The following is a 20789-nucleotide window of genomic DNA, read 5'->3' on the forward strand; positions in this document are numbered from 1 at the left end:
CCCTCGCCGATGCCTCGAGCGCAACGGAAGAAAGCACACTCCCTTCCTGCTTTTCTTTGCTGCGCGCGCGAGATCTAGACGCGGTCGTCGGCTCCTCTCGCACGCTTTCACTCGCACATACAGCATACGGCGCGCGGTGACGGCATTATCGCGCTTGGACTTTATGCGGAACATCTATGCACCAAAAGTAATTTTAAGGCCACAACGCATCGTAGACACCATCTTTAGATAGCAAATACGGATCTCAAAGGCCATATTTTTGCTGGCGGAAACCGAAAATACATCATAGGGTGTCGCCCCAGGCACTTTGGGCAGCCAATGCCATCGTCAAGCCACCAAGCCAAACGACATGAAAAGTCAAGATGGCCGCTTGGGCCAGCACGGGGTGGCAGTTCACAACGTATGCTGCGAGAACGGTCCCACAGTTGCGACGCAACAGCGGGGTTACCCATGCATTCATTGGGTTCTATGGGAGCTGTGCCGGGACCGGCCGAAAACGATGTAACAGCCAGGAAAACGCAGCACCTGGGAACGTAACAGCGGGGTTCTGCTGTATTAAAACTTGAAATGTCTTGTTTGCTTCACTTTAATCAGCTACTATCTTTTTTATTGTGTCACTACCATCATTATCAGATGACAACATTCAGCTGTCGTGGTTTGTCCATACTGCTTTTCAGTGGTGTAAAACTGAAAACCCATCTGAACTGGTATACTCATATTATAAATTTGAAACTGACAATTGGCTGGAGCAACCAGTGCTGAGCCTTGCACTCTGCTGGTAAGCAGAGATAGTGCCTCTTTTTCTCTATGCAACCTCTCTCTGTATTGAACCAGGTGCAAGAAAATGCATTTGTGGACTGGAACATCTTTTGTCAGTGTTTTCACATCAGCATTGTTGGCTGTACTGACAAAATAGAAAGTGAGTCAATAGAACTATGTCAGCTATTGTGCACTGCTATAGCAAGGAATCAGGCTGTAACGCATGTCATGTGAAGGTATCACTGCAAGTGACGGACCAAGAATGTTCCTTTTTACTGCAGATCATCCACCTGAAGCGATTCCAACTGCTCAATGGCAAGTGGGTCAAGTCACAGAAGATTGTGCGCTTCCCTTTCAAAGATTTCGACCCGACCGACTACCTGTCACCTGTGCCACGCAAGGCAGCACTCAGTTTCCGACGCTACCAGCACACTGCACAGCAGAAGGCCTCCTCCCCTCTTCTAGTCAAGCGGCTGGCCCCCGAGCTACCGTCGCGGTCCAGCATATCCAGCCCGGTCCGCAGCAGGCCCGATGTTGCTGAACTTCGATCAACGTCAGCATTCTCTGCAGCCTCTCAGTCACAGGCAGCAACTGTGGCAGCAGTTGGCTCATCACCTCGTAATGGTGTACCACTGTCCAACGGCGACGTCGACGCTGGCGGTGGTGGTGAGCCTCAAGACCATCACAAGCATCGGCTGCATCCAGGCTACAGCCCACTCGACCTTAAGTACCAGATGTACGCCCTAGCAGTGAGTATTACTTTCCCGTTCCCCTTAGTTGTTCTGAATAATTGTTTTCTGATCATTTAATCATTTAATTTCATTACATGCCGTACTTACTCAGTCTTTGTGTTCTCTTGTGTATAATTTGGAGATACTTTTGTTATATCTTTACCAAATTTGATGAAACTGCACAGATTGTTTAGTTTTTCGTACTGATTTGAAATAAGATTTGAAATAAATGATTTTTCTTGTGGGTCAGTTTGTACAGGAAATCAATAAAAACTGCCACTCCATTTTTATTTCAGACAATAGGAAGACACTGCTCAGCAGAAAGCTAATATTATTAGATGGGTAATGTAGGATTCAGGGGTCAGAGCCTGGCATTACTAAGAGGGTTGCTTTCTAGCCTACGCCACCGGGGCGTCTCGTAAGGGGTAGCTGGCCTATGCTCCCGGGACGTCACATGGAGGCTTAGCGGGCCCAAGCTGTCGTCCGAGCAGACTTGACGAGGGTTCCCTCTTTTGTGACGAATACGAGGTCGAAAGGTAGGGGAAACAGAACAGGGGGTTTATTTTCATAGGAGAGGCAAACTTATTTACAAAGCAAGGAGATACACATAGTGGCTGGAGCACGGAGCTCAGTACATCGTAGCATGTCAGCGCTACTACATTTGAGCAGACTACAGTCGCCAACGGATTTTTCAGACTCCAAAATTCGGATTCGTTGGATATTCCGAACTTCATAAATGCACCGTCAGGGTTCCCATAGAGCTAATGCATAATCGCGACCAATTTTTCGGTCGAATTTAGACCCCAAAGTTCGATTTGCCGGACTAAATCGCTCATTCCGAACCATGCTACCCGATCTTGGAGGCCAATATTGGAGCATCCTCCAGTCTCTGAGACCACGCCCGCTCTTCCTTAGCTGACCAATACTAAATCGCTCATTCCGAACCATGCTACCCGATCTTGGAGGCCAATATTGGAGCATCCTCCGGTCTCTGAGACCACGCCCGCTCTTACTTAGCTGACAATACGCTCCAGGGGACGGCAATTCTTCTTTTTTCTTTCTTTTTTTCGGTCAGCACTATCATCATAATCACTTAATGCGGGATCAGTGTTTTTTTTTAAGTTTCGGTTGCTGTTTTGCACTGTGTCCTCGGAGCAGGGCCGGTATTTTGTAGGGATGCCTTTCCGGATGCTAATGCCTTTTTGCGCTTGGTCAGTGGTCAGAGCGCAGTCCGCTCACGTTATCAATAGGATCAGCCGGCTGTGAGCGGTGAATAATAAGATTGGTATAGAAAAAGTGTCTAAAACGGCGAACACGAGGTGCGCTTGATCCAAAGAACCTCCATTACCCATGTCCGAGTGTCAAAAAGCACATCACAGCGCGTAACAGCAACGCGCGAACTGCGCAATACATACGCAAGCAGCCTTTAGCCACCCAACCTCTGAGAACGGGCAGCGCGCCTAAGCTTTCTCACTTGAATCTCGGAGGCCGTAGCTTGCCGCCTTTCTCCTATTTGTAGATAGGGTAGGTGCCGATAGCGTGCGCACTGACGTATACGTTGGCGGAATTAAAAAAAAAAAAAAAAAAAAAAACGCGGAGCACCGCAAATGCGCGGCGCAGTCCGCATCGCCGTGGCCCTCAGCGACAATCGTACGCGGCACGTGACTGACAGCAACGCCGAAGCGCCTCGTGCCTAATTGTGCCTTTAAAGCCTTTATTCTTGCGTTTATCGCCGCGCGTAACACCGCGTTGGCGGCTAGCCGCGTGCCTCCGTAAGTGCGTAGTCGCTATCTCTGATCGCGTCGATAACCACCGCAGTTTCGTCCGCAGCGGTTGCGGCAAATAGTAGTTTCGTTTTCACTCGATGCGCGCGTCGGCTGCGTGCCTTCACAACTGCGTCGTCGCCTCCCATGGCAGCGTCGGTAGCGACCGCAGTTTTGTCCGCACTTCTTGCAGCGAATTGTAGTTTCGTTTTGCCTTGGTGCGTAATGCATCGCTACAAAATCCTGGCCCAGGTTTGTCTCGGACACGTCGCATCTTAGTGTGTGTTTGTGCGACTTTGCATTTGTGTGATCGGCGCCACCTCCTGTGCCTTTGCAAGAGCTAAGTGGTGCGAAGCAACAGGGCTCGTTTCTTCGATCTCCATGGCGATCTCTGCCAGCCGAGATCGCCAATGCGGTGACGCTCTCGTAGACTGTACGGAGGCGACGTCAGTCTTGCGCTAATGCAAGCGAATCCTATCGCCTCCAAGTGTAGTTTGAGGCAGGGCATTATTAAAGATTTTTGTATGCCACTCTTAGCCTTTTTTATTTATTTTCTTTTTATTTATTATTTTTTTAAAGGGTGAACGAGTTTTGCGGACTGTTCGATTTTTCGGACTATTTTTCGGACCCCGCGAGGTCTGGAAGATCGGTCGGCAACTGTACATCATTCGGGGAGAGCACCAGCTACATCTTAGAGCAGATGGGAGAGCAGTCCAGATGAGCCGCAAAATTCCGCTTAAATGCCTTTGGTCCTCTCAAGATCGCTAGGCCAGGAAAACCTGCGGTCACACCTTCCGCCAACAGGAGTGTCCAAAGTTGATGAAGGCTCCGCCTTGAGGACGAGGGTGCACATAGACACTCCGGTGACTGTTTCCTAAACACACTTGGAAAAGTAGCCTCGGGCACACACGGCTTACTGTCAGAGAATGGAAGGGTGACGCTCGTAGGGAGGTTTCACGCTTGACCCAATCTGAGGCGACTTGGTTCCTGGGATGGCCCAGCCATCAGCGGGGGTGTCTAACGACCTTGGTGGCTAGCAGCGGCCGCAACGAAACAGCATCGAACGCACTTTCCCAGGCATTCCTTGGTCCCAGCATCGTGGCCGGCTGCTGAGTGACATCCAGCAACCACATATTCAACGAAGTGTGTCTCTATGGTGTAGCCATTGGCCTTTCCCGTGGGACGTCTTTTCAGCTTCACAAAGCAATTCGTCACAGGAAATCGGAAGTGGCTGGAAGTTTGCCACACCTGCTGGCCGATCATAACTGTACATACTTGAATATGCAATAAATGCAGTGCTGGAAGCATTTTCCAAATGAAATCATAATTAGTAAATGAATTATTACTAATAAAAGCAACACTAGAACCTTCCTGCTTCATGCAAATTTCTGGTCATTATTTTGTAGGGTTGATTAGTTCTCTGGAATAAAAAGGCACTACATCAACAGCACTATAATCATGTAATCAGGGAATTCATTGCCTTTTGGTTGCCATAGTGCCAGCTTGCCGGAAAACAGGAATTGGTTCTTTGAAGGGACTATGCTAACAAATTGAGGAACTTTGCACACCATGTATGGATATGAAACGAATTTTTATCAATGCCAGCAGTCATTTGTGGATCATACGAGCAGTTGCATTAGCGGATGCCAGTGCTACAGTCTAAACAGAACAGGAAGCCTTAGTAGCCTCTCAAAGTGCACTTGCAAGTGCATGGTTGGTCCATACACCAATGTCCCCAGATCGAAAGAGGAGGAAGGAGAAATTTATCGCACCTGAGATATTCATGCTGTCAGGTGGCACCAGCAGCATAGAGTTCGGGCATTTCTTATCGCAGCTGTACAAATACAATATTTGTTCTGCCATCACGCCTGTGTAATGTAGAGTGAATGCATTGAGTGTCACTGGAGATTCAAGCGTCTCTGTGAACTTTGCAGCGACGCAGTGATCTTATATGCAGGGAATCCCTCTTTTAAGGAGCTTTCGGCAAAAATTTGAGTGAATTGTTTTTTATTTTGCTTTTGATCATTACACTAATGTTGTTTTATGATGTGTGTGTGTGTGTGTGTGTGTGTGTGTGTGTGTGTGTGTGTGTGTGTGTGTGTGTGTGTGTGTGTGTGTGTGTGTGTGTGTGTGTGCCCGTGCAACCAGTATGGTCAGGCTTTTGTGTTTAACTTTCAATTCGCCCTCCTTTTACTGCCACCTAGTTTTTAAGTGTTTGTTGTAACAGTACAGTGCTTTTGAAAATGTTCGTTTTATGTTGATGCAGTTTCAATTGGCAGGGTTGGAAAATTGTAAATGCAGGGAAATGTGGTCATTATAACCAATAAGTCATAAATCTGAAATCATTAGAAATGGGTTCAACTGTATGATGACACTTTCGTAACGTTGCATACGTATACCTGGAACACAAATTTAATTTTGTTATGCCTTCTCTGCTGTTCTGTCTTACAGTGCCATACAGGCATTCTGGGAGGAGGGCATTATGTCTCTTATGCTTGTAATCCAAACAACAAGTGGTACTGTTACAATGACAGCAGTTGCAAGGTGAGTTGGTTCATCTTCATGCATGCATGTGCATGCAGCTGGCCACAAAAGTTCATGGGAACCTGTCGTGTTTACGTAGCGTGATGTCGTGGAATCAAATCCGCACCGCAGTGCCCGCATATCAATGGGGGCAAAGCAAGAATGCCTGTGTGCTGTGTATTCGCTGCACGCAGAACCCCAGGTGGTTAAAATTCATCTGGAACCCCCCACTACTGCATGTCTTATAACCCCATAAAAAAAAAAGCTCAATTTGCACAAACCTTGGTTACATAGCTTCAAATTCAGTCTCAATCAATGCTATAGCTTTTGATTAACCTTCTGATTTGTGGGGTCTCACACGGGCTCTTGGGACAAAGGAACGACAACACAGTAGTGAAAACAGTCAAAAGGGCATTTATTGCACCTTTCATACACTAATGCATGCAAACCGAATTACAACGCATAGAACATTTACATGGGTGCGCGACAAATCAAGGAAGTCCGACTCACTGTGACCGGATAGCGAGCGAATATGTTCGCCCCATGCTATGACACCATCTCCTAGTCGTTCACGTGTTCGTCCATACCACTGCCCTGCTCCTAGCAACACGAGACGGTCTCGCGAAGCGTGGATCGGCGCACGCGCGGTACGTCCACATCGCTCACCGACCCCCAACACGAAGAGGAACAGCCTTCTTCCTTTTGCGCCCGCGTCAAATGTCCACACTTTGACCGTCAGCGACCTCGCCCCCAAAGATCGCTGCAGTTAGTTTTCCCGGCGGGGACTGGGCGACCGCTCGGGAGAACACCGCTGGGGTGGAGGTGAAAATCGTCTCGGAGACGGCGATCACGACTGCCGTCCGGCAGGTGGTGGCAAGCGCTGCTGAGAGAGGTAGTCCTGAATGTCCCAGAGTCGCTGGCCTTTTCAGGGCGGTGGCGAGTATGCGGAAAAGCCGCGAAGCCCAAGGCACCGGTATGGGTACTGGCGGTACAGGTGGTCAGCTTCAAAGCAGTGGAAGCACAGAGGCCGGTGATCGGGTGTGTGCCAAACATCCGACTTCCAAGGAGGTGGGCGTCTGTCGTCGACGTAGTGAACCGCTTGCTCCGAACAATGGGAAAATGGAGCAGCATGAGCAAAGGGTGGCGGCGTGTACCCACCGTCTTCTTACAGTCAAATCTCGTTAATTCGAACACGCTTAATTCGAACTGCCAGTTTATTCGAACTGACGCTCTGGCCCCGTCAAAGTTATGTCTATTTCAATGGGCGAAAACGCTCGGTAATTCGAACGTGAGAAGCATTTGCTACGGTTAATTCGTAACATACCACGGACCGACAATACTCTCAGCAGCGCGCCAAATAACGCGGTGGCGCCTCTGACCGGCATTGCTCCGACACCGCCATAGAGCAAAAGCTTAGGAGAGACCCCTTAATGCAGTGGCGGAGGCTCAGTCCAGCCAACGAAACTGCCCACGCCGGCAGATGCTCTCTTCCCGATAATGGCAGAAAACGAAACTTCAGGCGAGCTAATCTGCGCCGAGCCGGCTGTACCGCCGGTGGGCACGCACGGAGACAGTCGAAGGTAAGGGAGCTGCGAGGGAGTTGAGAGAAGGCGAGGGGAGCCACCGAAGCGACGGAGTTGGCGAGATCAAATTCACTTCCCTGCCGCCCTCCACTCTCACCTTCGACGGTCGTCACGCGTGCCCGCTTGTCGCCATGGCGGCGCCGTCCGCTCCCTAAAGTTTCGTTTTCTATTGTTATCGGGAACCGAGCGTAGGCCGGCGTGGGCGGTTGCGCTCGCTATTCGCTTGCGCGCCGCGATATTACACTCGCACCGTTCGTGCTTCGTGCTATGGTGCTCTAATACTTCAAAAATATGTCCTTCCTTTAATTCGAACTTTTAATTTGAACAAATTTTCGGTCCCCTTGGAGTTCGAATTATCGAGATTCAACTGTACAATATCGGCTGCGCCGACTGAAGTGACACCGTAGGAGGAGCACGAATGAACAGCGGCGGAGAGGAAGCAGGGCGCTTTAAGGCTTCCCCGTAGGTCGCGCGGTGGTAGTCAGGAGGTACTGCCGCAGCGTTATCAGGAGGCAAGGTGTCACGGAGCGCCTGGTGCAGTTCGTCCTTGATAATACTTGCTATGGAGCTTACCTTAAGGTGCGGTGTTACGGCGGCCTTTTGCAACTCTTCACGCACTACAGAGCGGATGAGTTCTCGCAGACAGTCACCGTTGCTTCCTATGGCCATGAAAATGTCAGCAGCAGACATGCTGTTCGCTTGCCGCTCATACTGGTTCGACCGATGCAGAAGCATCTTTTCCATGGTCACGGCCTCGAACAAGAACTCCGTGACCGTCTTCGGAAGGCTCTGTACGAGGCCAGAGTTGCTCCTTGACCCCGCGCATCAGATGACGTAACTTCTTCTCCTCCGTCATACTTGGAACCGCTCATCTGAAGAGGCGCGTCATGTCCTCGATATACGTGGTCACAGTTTCGTTTGGCAACTGGACGCGGGCCTGAATCGCTCGTTCCTGGTGATCAGCACTGGTGTAGGTCTCCAAAAGCTGACGACAAAACTTGCGCCACAACGTCAGTTGCTCCTCGCGGTTCTGAAACCACATACGTGCGCCATCCTCCAGGTAGAAGTAGACGTGTCCGAGTTTTTCTGTGTCATTCCATTCATTCACGGAGGCCACGCGCTCAAAGTCGACCATCCAGTCTTCAACGTCTTTGAACACTGTGACATGAAACGTCGTCGGGACCCATGGGCTCTTAAGCGTGTACTGGTTCGACATCGTGCTTCCCATACTGGTTGGGGTGGTTTGAACGGAAGCACTTGTCGTACCAGTTGATGTGGTGGAAACCGTAGCGTCGACGACTTCTGGGGACAGTCCCCTGATCCTGCGGTTGGCCCAATGCACCAGAGTGTTGACATGCACTGGATTCGTAGGGCGGATCCTTGGAGGGGTCTGCAACATCCGTGAGGACGTGTACCCCGCACCTCCACCAGTTTGTCACGAGCCTTCAGCTGCTCTACGGTTTAATAAACCGTAGAGCAGCTGGCTCCTGGAAAACCTGTCCATTGGGGCTGGCTCTCGAGCAGAAAAGAGGCACGCGGTCTTCTTTGTTCTCTTGGGCTCGGCCCACTCTTGCACTCGACCCACTACCTTCAGGTAGCAATATTCTCCACAAAATATCATCTTAAATGTAGAATAAGGCAAGGGGCTATAAAATATGAGGGGGAGGTGCATTGATCTGTAGATAGACTAAAAACACCTAAAGTTTATTTTGGTCGTATAAGACAACAAAAGGTTTCCTAAAAAAGCCTTCAGTACCCAAGCATAATACAGGAAGCAGATTTAACATGCCAAACCCAGAGGGAAATTTTAACAGCGAAGCTGTTTAAGCCAGCCGTAATTTATGGTTCATGGTGCGTATCAAGAAACTATTATCAAGAAACTATGAAGAAATAAACTTCTTGCCAAGGTGGGATTCGAACCCGCATAGCCCCGTTCCCAAGGCAAGCGTCGTAACCACTAGGCTATACAGCCACGCTTGCAGAACATGCATTTATGCGAACCATATGATTGTGTTTGAGCGTCGTCGTCTTCGTCCACAGCTGGCGCGTTCGCACGCTCGTGCTTTGCGAGGTGAAGAGGTTTTGCGCGCTATGAGAGCAAGAGAGAGAGAGAGACGCATTCACGGAGCCAATCTGCTGGAACACGTTGTCGGCATTGGAACGCGGCATTGGAGCGCGCACTTCCAGGAAATGCTGGGCTACAATCGCCCAGCTTCGCTGTTTCAAGCATTGTGCAGCCGAGTGCAAGGTTATGCGTTTTTATTTCGGCGGGATCTTGCAACGTGTGTATATATGTACAGTCGTCAAAAGTTTGTGTTCTGCGGTTCCCGTGGTGCCCCTGATATGATGCATGGGGGTGGACTGACATAGGGCGCCCTGTCAACAGGAATGCGACCAGTGCATTGCAGCCTGACAACAGTCAGTGTCTGGTGCTACCAGCGCACCAGGGCCTTCTCAACGGCACCGCCAAGGATTGAGCGTCGTATTATCTTCCGCGCTGTGAAAAGCGGTTGCAGCATTCGAGATTTAGCACATTGAAAGTCAATGGAGGGTCAAGACCATAGTATACTGACTCTAGAGGAAACGCTTGGTAAAAAAATTCACCGACGATTATGACACTCCCTAATACGAAATTTGAGCGCAGCTCTATATGTGTTTTCATTTCGGATATATTGGCTGGCGCAGACAATCTTTCTTGTGCGGCACATTGTAAACAGAGCGAAGTGTGACGCAACTGTCTCGCTAATCTGGAGATTGCAAGAGCCGGCATGTGGGGTAAGCGCGTGGGTGAGGCGTGGGAGCGATTCACAGCACCCACCACTGAGACCTCCCAGACGACACACGCTACTGTGGCGCCATCTATTTCATTGTTGCTGCAATACGCTTTCCTGCTCGTGTTTTTCATCTCCCCCTGCCCTCCGCATTGGCTTTCACCTTTCACTGTACGCGTTCACTCAGATACGAGGTACGACACCTAGGCATGCTGACGCTCACTGCAGGAACGGTCACCTAAGAGCTGCAATCTAAATAGTGGCAACCGCAATGACGCCACCATGTTGCTACCTCTCATTTTTGTAATTCTAAAGATAATCAAATATGATGCCAAAACAAGCATTTACACATAGCACGTATTGTATGGATAATGTGTAAAGCTCATTACGTATATTTTTGAGAATGATCCGATGGCTATATTATAAAATAAGTAAAATGTACAGTGCGTGAAAGGCCGCATTTGAAGGCACCTGAACTAGATGATGCCACCTTGCTGAGGGAGGCTCGCGATCGTGTTGATTGCACGTCCTGTCTGAATCGCATCTTGTCGTCTGTGCCTGCGTGCCTGCACAACGTAGCAACATGGTGGCACCCTTGAGGTGACTGATTACAACGCATGGGCTCTGTAGAGAGATTTGCCTCTATAGAGTTGGTGATATATTAGAAAGTCTTAGTGTAACGTTAGCATAATAGCAGGGTTAAGGGAAATAACATTACCGTTCTGCAAACGAACTTTGCAAAAAGAGAGTTTTAGTATAGCTTATAGCATAGTTCACGTGCAGGTCATTGTTCGATTACACTTTGTTTCGCTTACTTAGTGCACCTAAAAGTGATTTTATCTATTCGTCAAGCTTTATCTGTGTGTCCGAAAAGCGCGAGAGGCAGCGCGAGAGGCAGCGCAATGAAAGCAGGGAGCGCATTGTATTTGTGCTTTACATGTCTGCCGATTCGCGGTGAAGTCAATACAAACAGTACAAGCTGTCAACAATGGCCTCCCAATTTCGGAGGCTATATGCTGTCACGCCTATTTTCCTACTTTGCCAATAGGTGGCACCGTCATCCCGGGCGTTTCTCTCATTGGGCCTAAAGGTGTTTGAAACAAGAAGCAGTCTCGAAAACTTCGCAAGGTTATCCATAATACTCTGTCGTCAAAGCGACCCGAGACTAAGCGAAAGCTAAACTGTTTACACAGTCATTTGCTACGGATGAAGTGAATTCTAGAAATTCAGTTCGAACAGGGTTTACATAAACTACGCAAAGACTAACATTAAATCTGAGAAATAGCGTATGTGCACTAAATGCTATGTCATTTAGTGTTCTGCGCATTCGCATTTCGATCCTGCTATTCCGCTAAGCCCACTATTACACTAACCTAAAGCTCTCTTAACTGTATTGCCAGGATTTTGAAAAATTATTAACGGGCTTGGTCATATATTATCAAGATTCTACTTATGATACTTGGCTCTATGAACCACTTTCGGTACCCAACATATAGTGCCTAGATTATATTGACTAGACTAGTGTGCCGAATGCTGGGCATCTAATGGGGGATGGTGGCACTGCCGATGATACCTGGAGACCACCCATGTTGCGTGCCACAGCAACAAAACATACAATCATTCGCTAGTGCAAAAAAGACATTGTTTAATTTTATTGTATAACCCCCAAATTATATGAAAAAACAAGAATTGAAGCCATGCTTTGTGCAAGGGCACATTGTTCCAAAGCGAGCAGTGAGAAGACCCACTTGGTGTGCTTCCTTTGCCATTGCCGGCGGCCTCTGGTGCCACCGCGGCGACGCCTGCGCTCAGCACACTAGTGGCATATTCTAGGCACTATACCCAGCAGCACCATGATGTCGCAGTATATTAACTCACTTCGTTCATGTGATCGCTGTGTCTGCCATGCGTAAGCACATTAAAGAGAAACGTGCCCCCCATATGCAGCCCTCATTTTTTCAACGAGTGTCATACAAAGCCTTAATGCTACAGGGCGTCGGGAAGTTTTGCTGTGTATCACATGTGATAATGTCCGTGATGCCATCTCCCATATTTCGAGACCAACTTAAGTGTGAAATATAAATGATCTATTAAGTGATTTTGAACTTTCATACTTGCTAAGAGTAATCCTTTTGCATGCAAGAAATGTGTGCAACTATTTCTAAAACTCCACATCTTCGAAAAATGTCTGCTCCACTAACATGTAAATTGCAAATCTTGCTACAGTGTTCGGCGATTAATACCTGTGTCACATGGGCACATTTGGAAGGACTTCCGGTCGACGGCCTTCGAAATGCCACAACTCTATCGACTCAAAGGAGTTGTCATGCTGCTACACGGCACTTTTGAAAGGCCGTTGAGTGGTTCAGGCATTTCTTGCAAAATTGTGTGGCGCTACGGATCTTTATTTTCGTTTTCATGTCGCCAAAAGTTAAACAACATTAAAACCACTTAAAAGCACTCTAATTTCTTTTATGTTTGTTTATATGGCGAAATGGCGGCGATACGACGGCCGCCGGCAGCACATGGAGTAGAGGGAGACTGTACTAGACAACATCGAGGAAGGAATGAAGGAGTGCTCCGCGCTGCGGCGTTGGTGGGCGCTACAATTTGTTCTTTCTAACCATGTTCTTTCTAACCAAAGCGCATGTTCGGGCTGTTTCCGCTTCCGTTGCTCAAAGACCATCGAGATTTCGATGGAGTTGTAGGGTGCTCCGTTGACTCGATAGACTATTGACTCGGCGGCCTTCGAAACCGCCTGTGTAGCAGCTCAAAATTGACCTTTGAGTCAACTGACTATCGGTTGGAAAGCCTTCCAAATGCCCATATGACACGGGTATAAAACACAGTAATAGGACTTCATGGCAGCCAGTACTTCTTACGCCACCAAACGGGGCTGGGGATACCGAGCTTATGCATTGTGGTATACTATGAAAGCGAAGGCCCTTGTGTCACATTGTGACTGCATTTGGCCCACCAGTGGTGCAAAAAGCACTGGATGCCATGCAGGCCAGTTATCGCGCGTTAATCACTAATCGCTGTACATCAGCTGTGTTACCTTTTCCTTGAAGAACTGTTTTTGTCTGATTTTCTTATGGAGTACTATTTCATACACGCACACCTGTTGTTTGACTTGTGTGGCTTGCAGACTGACTGGAGGTTGTAAATTATGTACAGTTACTGCTGGGGATCCTAGAAATACTTTATGGTTTACCCCAGTTGCGTGTCTTCTTTTGCCTTGCAGGAAGTTCAACTGGATCAAATAGACTCGGACTCTGCGTACATGCTATTCTACGAGCGAGAAGGCATCAACTACGAGGCATACATGCCAAACACTGAGGGCAAAGTGCCTGACGCGAGAGACATTGACGACGAGTTTGAAAATGACTTCCGCAAAATGTGTGTCTTGCAGTAGGCACTACATCAGCAAGGCTTTATTTCCCCACCCCTTTGCTCCCAGGCCCACTTAAGTGTCGTGGAACTCTCGCAAAGGTCAAAGACTTTCTTAAAGTACCGTGTTCAGGTGTGCCATTCCTGTGAAGGAGACGCACTTGTAACAGGCTCGGATGCGAAGAGCCTTCCAATTTCTTGCATGTTGTGTCTGGCTCAATTTGTATCTTTGAGGAGTAGTGACACTATTGCGTTTTAAACAATAGTTGTGCTATTCCAACACCAGCTGCCCTTCCCAGTTTTCTAAATGCCTTTAAACTCTCTGGACCTCTGCAATATGTGTGCATCAATATATTTTTTTTTTTTTCCTTTTCTTCTGTACAAAGATATGAACATAGAATGTAGTAGAATGCTTGCAGCTGTGCTGGTTCATAAAGCTGACAGGAGTGTGTTGTGGTTGCGGACTTAACTCGTGGAAGGATTTGCCTGTACATTGTGCGTTGGATGGACAAAAGGACTCTTTTTTTTTTTTTTTTTTGTGCACCTTCCCCCTTCCAATAAGCCATCGCAGTCAGTGTGAATGCAAAGGTACAATTTGTGCTGCACAAGGAGGAAATTGCTGGCACGAAAGTCATGCTAGTTGTGTGCTAGGTCATTTTTCTAATCAAAAAGAGTCAGTTTTCAGGTGTTTTTACATTTTTTTTTTTTTAGAAAGTAGCAATGGCAAGGTTTAATATAAAGAGAAACGAATGCTTAATAAATGTACATATATACATATATACTACTATGAAGATTATACATAAATATGCATATCTGTGCTGCCTGTTTTGAAAAGCGAGCCAAGGAAGTGCCCATTGATGTGATATGGCAGACCTTCTGTTTTATTGCGGCTTTAATTCATCCATTGCTTGGAAAAGGCTGTGCAGGTATAGTCTGTTGTGAGTGATGGAAAAAGTATTAAAAATACTCGTTGCCATGGAGAAGGTGTTTTGATTCTCTTTATTTCTGCATGAGAATGACTAGAGGAGAGTAGTTGCAATTTTTCCTCGTCTGAGCACACTTAGTTCTTTTTTTTGTTGTTGTTACAAGAGGAAATGAATGTCAACAATGTGTTCAACTTTGTTTCTTGGAAGACATGACAATGACACAGGGTGGGTGCAGTAGTAGATGTGTGAAGCTGAAATGCTAGCAGAGGACAGCTGCCATTCAGTGTATGCAAACTGAACTTTAAAATTTTGTTTAATTGCTCAAGGACCTTATAGTAATGCATTTGCAGCTCCCACACCAAATTCCTGAAGTTAAATATACAACAGGCTGCCTTATAAGGCAGCAGCTATTGCACTAAAACTATTGCTGTCCTTCGCCCCTGCTAGGTACAGGGAAACAGTGTACAAATGGACTGTATGCAGCAATCTCTACACAGCATTCTGTTTCTCACATCTGCAAGCACTACAATGGAAAGCTCTGTCAAGATCCTGTGAATAGACTGCTCCCAAAACAAGTAACATGTACACACTTGCACACACACATCCCACAATAGACAATCTTCTGTTACATACTTGATGTGCGGTACATCCCGGGTAAAACAGACTGGGTAACATTTGAACAAGTCTCGTGACTGAGCAGCAGAGTGAGGCAAACTAAGAGAAAGACACCATTGGGCGTTATGCATGAACTTTGGTTGCTTTAGGATGTATGTGTCTGGAAATTTTTCTATGTAACATGCAACATGACAACAGTACAGTTTGCTAAGTACGCTTGAAAGACGTGCAACCTCCCCAACAGCACAACCCAACCCAAAAAATTGGATTACTGGCCAATATGGCTATTTGCTGTATGAAAACTAACTCGCTCAATAGTTATGTGCATTTCACATAGGACCATGTCAACCCCTATACATAAAGTGTTTGAGCGTCTCATATAAAATACAGAAAATAGGACAAGTTAGATTCAGCAAAAATGACCCTTTGGCTTTGGCACTATTTGAATGGGCATGGTGAGGCATTACATGGTAATTAAGTGTAATCTATGGTTATTATGCAGCCTGTATTGGGGCTGAACTTTGACATGACCATAGCACAATGAAGTCAAGCACAACTTAAAAAACCTGGCCAGAATCAAATACAGAACTTAATTGTACAATAATAGCTAACTCAAGTGGTTGTGCATTAGTACTGCAGTTACATGAATATAACAGCCTTTGTATGTGTGTGTGTACTTACTGAGCTGAGAAAGCACGGCTGTGCAACTAGCACTACTAAATGCAGTGAGCTCAACCACCAGGCAAATGAGTTTTGCAGAAACGAAAACCTCACACTTTCTAAAGGCAATTGCACACTTGCATAGATGCAAGTGCACAAAAGCGAAGACCCACTCAGAGCAGTCCAATAGCTTAATGCACGCTTGTTATTGGCGTAGCCAGGGGGGGGGGGGGGGTCCAACCCCCCTCATTGCCATGTGTCATGTTTTGTCAAAATGTGTTATGCAAGTGGTGATCTATTGTCACAATGTAGCTCCGGTACAGCAAATATCACGCAGTGGTAAAACATTAATTTTAGTTAAAAGCTCAACTACAGCAATGCAACCAACTGCAATAATTTTTTTAATCTTCGGAAGTTGTCAAATGACCCCCCTCGTATTCACGGCTGTCTTATATTCATGCAAATACAGTACATTTAAACCTCAATATAATGAAGTCAGTAAAATCGGCAACATGCTTCGTTATACTGAAAATTGACCTTTTAAACGACTAAGTACAGTCGCCGATGGATTTTTATTACACTGAAGCGGTTGTGAAATTTCATGCCATGTCGAGGATATCTTCACATCGGTCGGCACTACGAAGTGAAGCCAGCTACGCCTTTGCTCCGTGGCTGATAGCGTTGTCTGCAGTGGAATGACACTATTGTGAGAAGCGGCAGCAGTGGGAAGCTAATGCTTCACCTTCGCCTCACTTCAAGAAATCCTAAACTCAAGATTACGCAACCTCCAGTATATGATGACACGCCATCTCGGCACGCCCACTTTTCTCACATGGGGCAGATTACCTCTAAAACGGCATCTGGGTTGCGTTTGAACAGCCCCTCATGCGGGCTTGGGCGCATTACCGTTACCTTGCTCGCACGCAAAGAAGGCACTCGTCAAAACACCATTCTACTCGGCTCACCCACGCACACTTAACTTGCACTTAAAGCATACAGCGCAGGATGCGATAGGATCTAATAGCAGTTGGACTTATACGAAACATGACACTGCTACGCTTCAGTGGTCGCTCTTGATTGCATGCCACGCAATTTGAGACATGCGTTCGCAAACAGCCGGTTGTAATTTGATCATCTGCGTCCCTGTGAGTTTCCATTTATTGTCTCTGTATTCCTTGGTATTCCTTCGCAGCGACATTGAAATTTCATTATAATGAAATTGTGTATAAACACACTTCATTATATTGAGATTCTAACTACATAGTGTTCTATGGGAAAAAAAACTTACACAAAGTTAAATACTTCATTATATCAAGGTTTGACTATTTCACAATATACACTGCAGAATATGGCCTACATGAAAATATGCATATGGTCTACAAAATTTGCACAACAAAGCCAAAGAACTCATTCCGCTGACTTAATAGACAGAAGTCTGGCTGATAACGTGTACAAGGAAACCTCAACAAATATGCTCCTAGCAGGAACCATTCTTGGGAGTGGGTGCAATCACAGTAGTCGTACACTGAAATAAGGCCACTGCACATATTGTAACTGTTCACTAAAACATTGTAAAATGTGTTTTTTTTTTCTTTTTTTCTTTTTTGCTTTTGCTGCACATATGATGTGCAGACATGCACAACTTTCTATGTACACAGTCAAGCACTCCACTGGATACACAATAACTGGAAATTTTGCTTTAGTTGCACAAGTGTCTCAAATATATTAGATGCTATATCACGTGGAATGGAGTGCGGCTGCTCTGAAACATCACCCAACAAATTCTCCTACAGGCATATAGATGTGAAAGAAGCAGTGCCACAGAGGTGGCTCCCCCAGTTAGTATCATCACAATGGCCTCACCAGCTAGCAGTAAAGTCAAGTTGCTGCTAACCATCATCAAAAAGTAGCACAGGTCCAAAAATACAGAGGAAGGAGTGTAAAACAAGGTTACAAATAAAAGTGATTGCACCATTGTAAAAAGTGTTAAAATATGCCAACACTTCCCAAACAACCTTGGTATGAATTGTTGACAGCTGTATATTCAAATGTCGGAAACTGATCTAATACACTTGTTTGTTCAACATAAACCTACACAATTCAATTTACAGCTGTTCATTACCAGTACACAACAGAATTCTCTTGCCACTGTCATTCAGTTAAGGTATCATGGCTGCGTAAGTGCTTGTCACTAGTTCTCTGGAAAACAACAATGTCCAGGGCTTAAACCTCTGCTGAAGTACTGGCAGTGCTCAGTTTCGTGTCCATTCACCTGACCCCCTCGCGTGCACCGTGCTTGTAGTGTGTTTATGGCAGCAGATGGAATGAAACCAGAAGCACCATATTTGTTTGGTTTTGCCCAAGCAACCTGTTCCTGGAAGCCTGCTTCCAAAAATAATTTAGCAAAAGGACAATTGCCACATATGGAAGCTATCTTCACCATACCTGCAGACACATGTACAGCTGCTGACTTTTTTTGTTTTCTTTCCCTTTTTTTATTGTGTGATGCCACGGAAGATCCAAATTTTTACACAGCCTAAGCATGCCACTGGCAAAGAAAATTTGCGCTCTGCACTTTAGAGGTGCATGCAGAGAGCTTTCCAGTTCTAGGATGCAGTTCGTGGCTTAATACTTATTATGCAAGCACCTGTACATGCAGCAAATTTTTGCTCTGCATTACCATGCGCCGTTCAATTTCCTCTCTCACTGTTTGTGCAAGCAGGCTCCAAGGTTGCACACCACACTGCTTCCACTTCCTTCCTTTCAATAGTAAGTAAATATTAAAATGCAGCAAAGCTCTGGAAGCATCCGGCTGTCAAAATCACGGAGAAAGTCTCTGCCTATGGTAGCTGAGCAGGCGGCATTCGGGCATTTCGTTAGGCTCCTTGCTGCCACCTCGGTGAGCACACTGGTAGTCTGGAAGCTCCATCAGCACCAGAGAGATGGTGACAAGGGGGTCTTCGAACGTCAATGCCCTGAGCACAGGTTAGATCGACCTGTGCGAGAAGGCCAAAAAGTCAACATCAAACAGTCTTTGAAGTTGAAGGCAAGGCAGTTTGTAAGACAAACAGCTTTCAGCACTTTTGAGGATAGCACAGGCGTAACAGATTTAGTAGCTTTTAGCAAGTGTTGGGCTAGACGCTTTGGCCAGCAGTTCTCAATGATACAATTGAGAAACACTACACAAGTAAAAGAGGAGGTCCCTTGTCTGCCTCGCTGTCCCGTATTAAGTTTGCACTTGTTATTCCACGCTAGAAGAGGAGGCAGAGGAACGAAAGGAAGTGCTTGAAGTATGACCAGAAAATAGCTGCTACAGCCATTATTGTAAATTGGATTCAAAATTGAATAGTTCAACAAAACATTAATAATCACCCTACTTGCTAAGGAATGCACAAGCAGTAAATGGGTGTCCGAAATCCTTTTGCCAGAACTGATAATCAAACTTGGCATCTGCTGCATTGAAGGCTTAAATTTAAGGAAAGTACATGAGTGTCATCTTCCTTTTTACAGCTCTGGACATTTTCCAAATGAGTAGGAACAATAATCGATGACTTGATGTACTTGCTGTACACACACGTTGGGACTTGATGTACACATTGGTTGTACTTGGCAACAAACTTGATCTGGCACACATTTCAAGTTATCAGGTCTGTAGAACTACACAATACTCGCTGCTGCAACTAGCCTGCCTTCAGTGTGGTAGACACAGCTGGAATGCCACTGCCATCTGGGCCTGACCACTGCAGGTTTGTTATTGTACATACTATTTTAATATAATAATTTGTGAGAGAAAAGACAAACACATTGGTTAAGGCAGAAAGCTGGGCGAGTTAGTTGCACTGAGCGGCATGTTTACAGCATGCTTATCGGACTTAATTTTCATGTTGTGTTCTACATTTAGAGCAGTAAAGATGTCACACAAGAGGAGGAAACCTGCAAAAAAAATAAAAATTTATTGCAGCATATTTAGGAAGAACAACAGAACGGGTGCCAGGGGAAGGAAAGCAAAGCCAAGGGTGGTAGAGGTTCAGGTGTAGCAATGCAGTTGTGGGCATAGGTTGTATTCAGCTGATGCAGGAGAGTTAACTGGAAATCACAAGAAAAAGCCTTCATACTGCAGTGGACTAGAGAAGTGTTTTAAAGCCTTTTCAATGCACACCATTTTTTTTTTTTTTTTTTTTTTTTTTTTATGGCTTGCATGCAAGTGCACGGCACATGACTTGCACTTATATGGATACATGCACGTTCCAGTCTAACAAAGGTTTCTGGAATGAGTCGGTATCCAGGACGCTATGGTATCAGATTGTGTGCTCCACACAGAAGCTTGATACACTGAAATGTAAGCATGCCACAGTGCATTGTGTAAAGCAGTCACTGCAAACATCCACTAAACAAGCAGCGGCAAAACGCGCAGAGCAAAATCTTCTAGTTTGAGAGCACAAAGCAAAAGCAAAGCATTTGGAATTCCAAGGTGAAGCGGAGCATGAACTTGAAGCAGAATCAATATTCTTCAATGCAGGAAAACTCGCTGTATAGTTTCATTCACGTGGCCAATGCCAGTACCTCCGCTTGCTCAGTGGTGCAAAGGTCTTAGTTTTTTTTATCAATGCAGTTGGGAGTGCACTTTCAGCAAAACCTGTCTTTCTGACTTGGTGTTCCAGAAACATTTCAGAGTCTAATGAGAGTGTAGTTTCTAAAGTGCAAGGATTCCAACATGTCTAGTGACATCATGCCCACCTCCATAGTTATTCCATTGTAGGAAAGGCACATTTCTCAAGAAATTGCAGCAAAGAAATTTAGTTGCCGATACCTACTTGAATGTCATGAATCAAATGCATACATGACTACCCCAATATACTTATAATGGTGCTGTATGCACACAAATTAACTTTTCAATGTTGGTACCTGCAACCTAAATTGTTTTTGTATTTACAGGCAGCACATTTGCAGGCTTTTTGCAAAATTTGAAGTTATGTAGCAAAGTAACATAGTTGTAGACAGAAAGTATAGTAGGTGAACTTCAAAATAAATGTAGCTGGCTGCGTTACAGCTTCTGTAATGCAGCCAG

The 20789-nt window shown here is 46.1% G+C and overlaps 2 protein-coding genes across 9 annotated transcripts in view; one reads left to right on the top strand and one right to left on the bottom strand.

Moving 5' to 3' along the window:
* Positions 1-14503, top strand: part of LOC119446683 (ubiquitin carboxyl-terminal hydrolase 32-like) — a 95077-nt gene extending 80574 nt beyond the window's left edge. For all 8 annotated transcript variants that reach the window (XM_049664332.1, XM_037711179.2, XM_037711183.2 and 5 more), the window contains 3 exons: positions 1041-1508; positions 5705-5797; positions 13375-14503. In XM_049664332.1, coding sequence (XP_049520289.1) covers positions 1041-1508; positions 5705-5797; positions 13375-13545 — 732 coding nt within the window. In that variant the 3' untranslated portion in view covers positions 13546-14503. The remainder of the gene's footprint in view (positions 1-1040; positions 1509-5704; positions 5798-13374) is intronic.
* Positions 14501-20789, bottom strand: part of LOC119446686 (carboxypeptidase D-like) — a 71558-nt gene continuing 65269 nt past the window's right edge. The window contains exon 27 of the mRNA XM_037711187.2: positions 14501-18717. Coding sequence (XP_037567115.1) covers positions 18708-18717 — 10 coding nt within the window. The 3' untranslated portion in view covers positions 14501-18707. The remainder of the gene's footprint in view (positions 18718-20789) is intronic.

This window comes from Dermacentor silvarum, chromosome 3, assembly GCF_013339745.2.
Source record: "Dermacentor silvarum isolate Dsil-2018 chromosome 3, BIME_Dsil_1.4, whole genome shotgun sequence".
NCBI lineage: Eukaryota > Metazoa > Arthropoda > Arachnida > Ixodida > Ixodidae > Dermacentor > Dermacentor silvarum.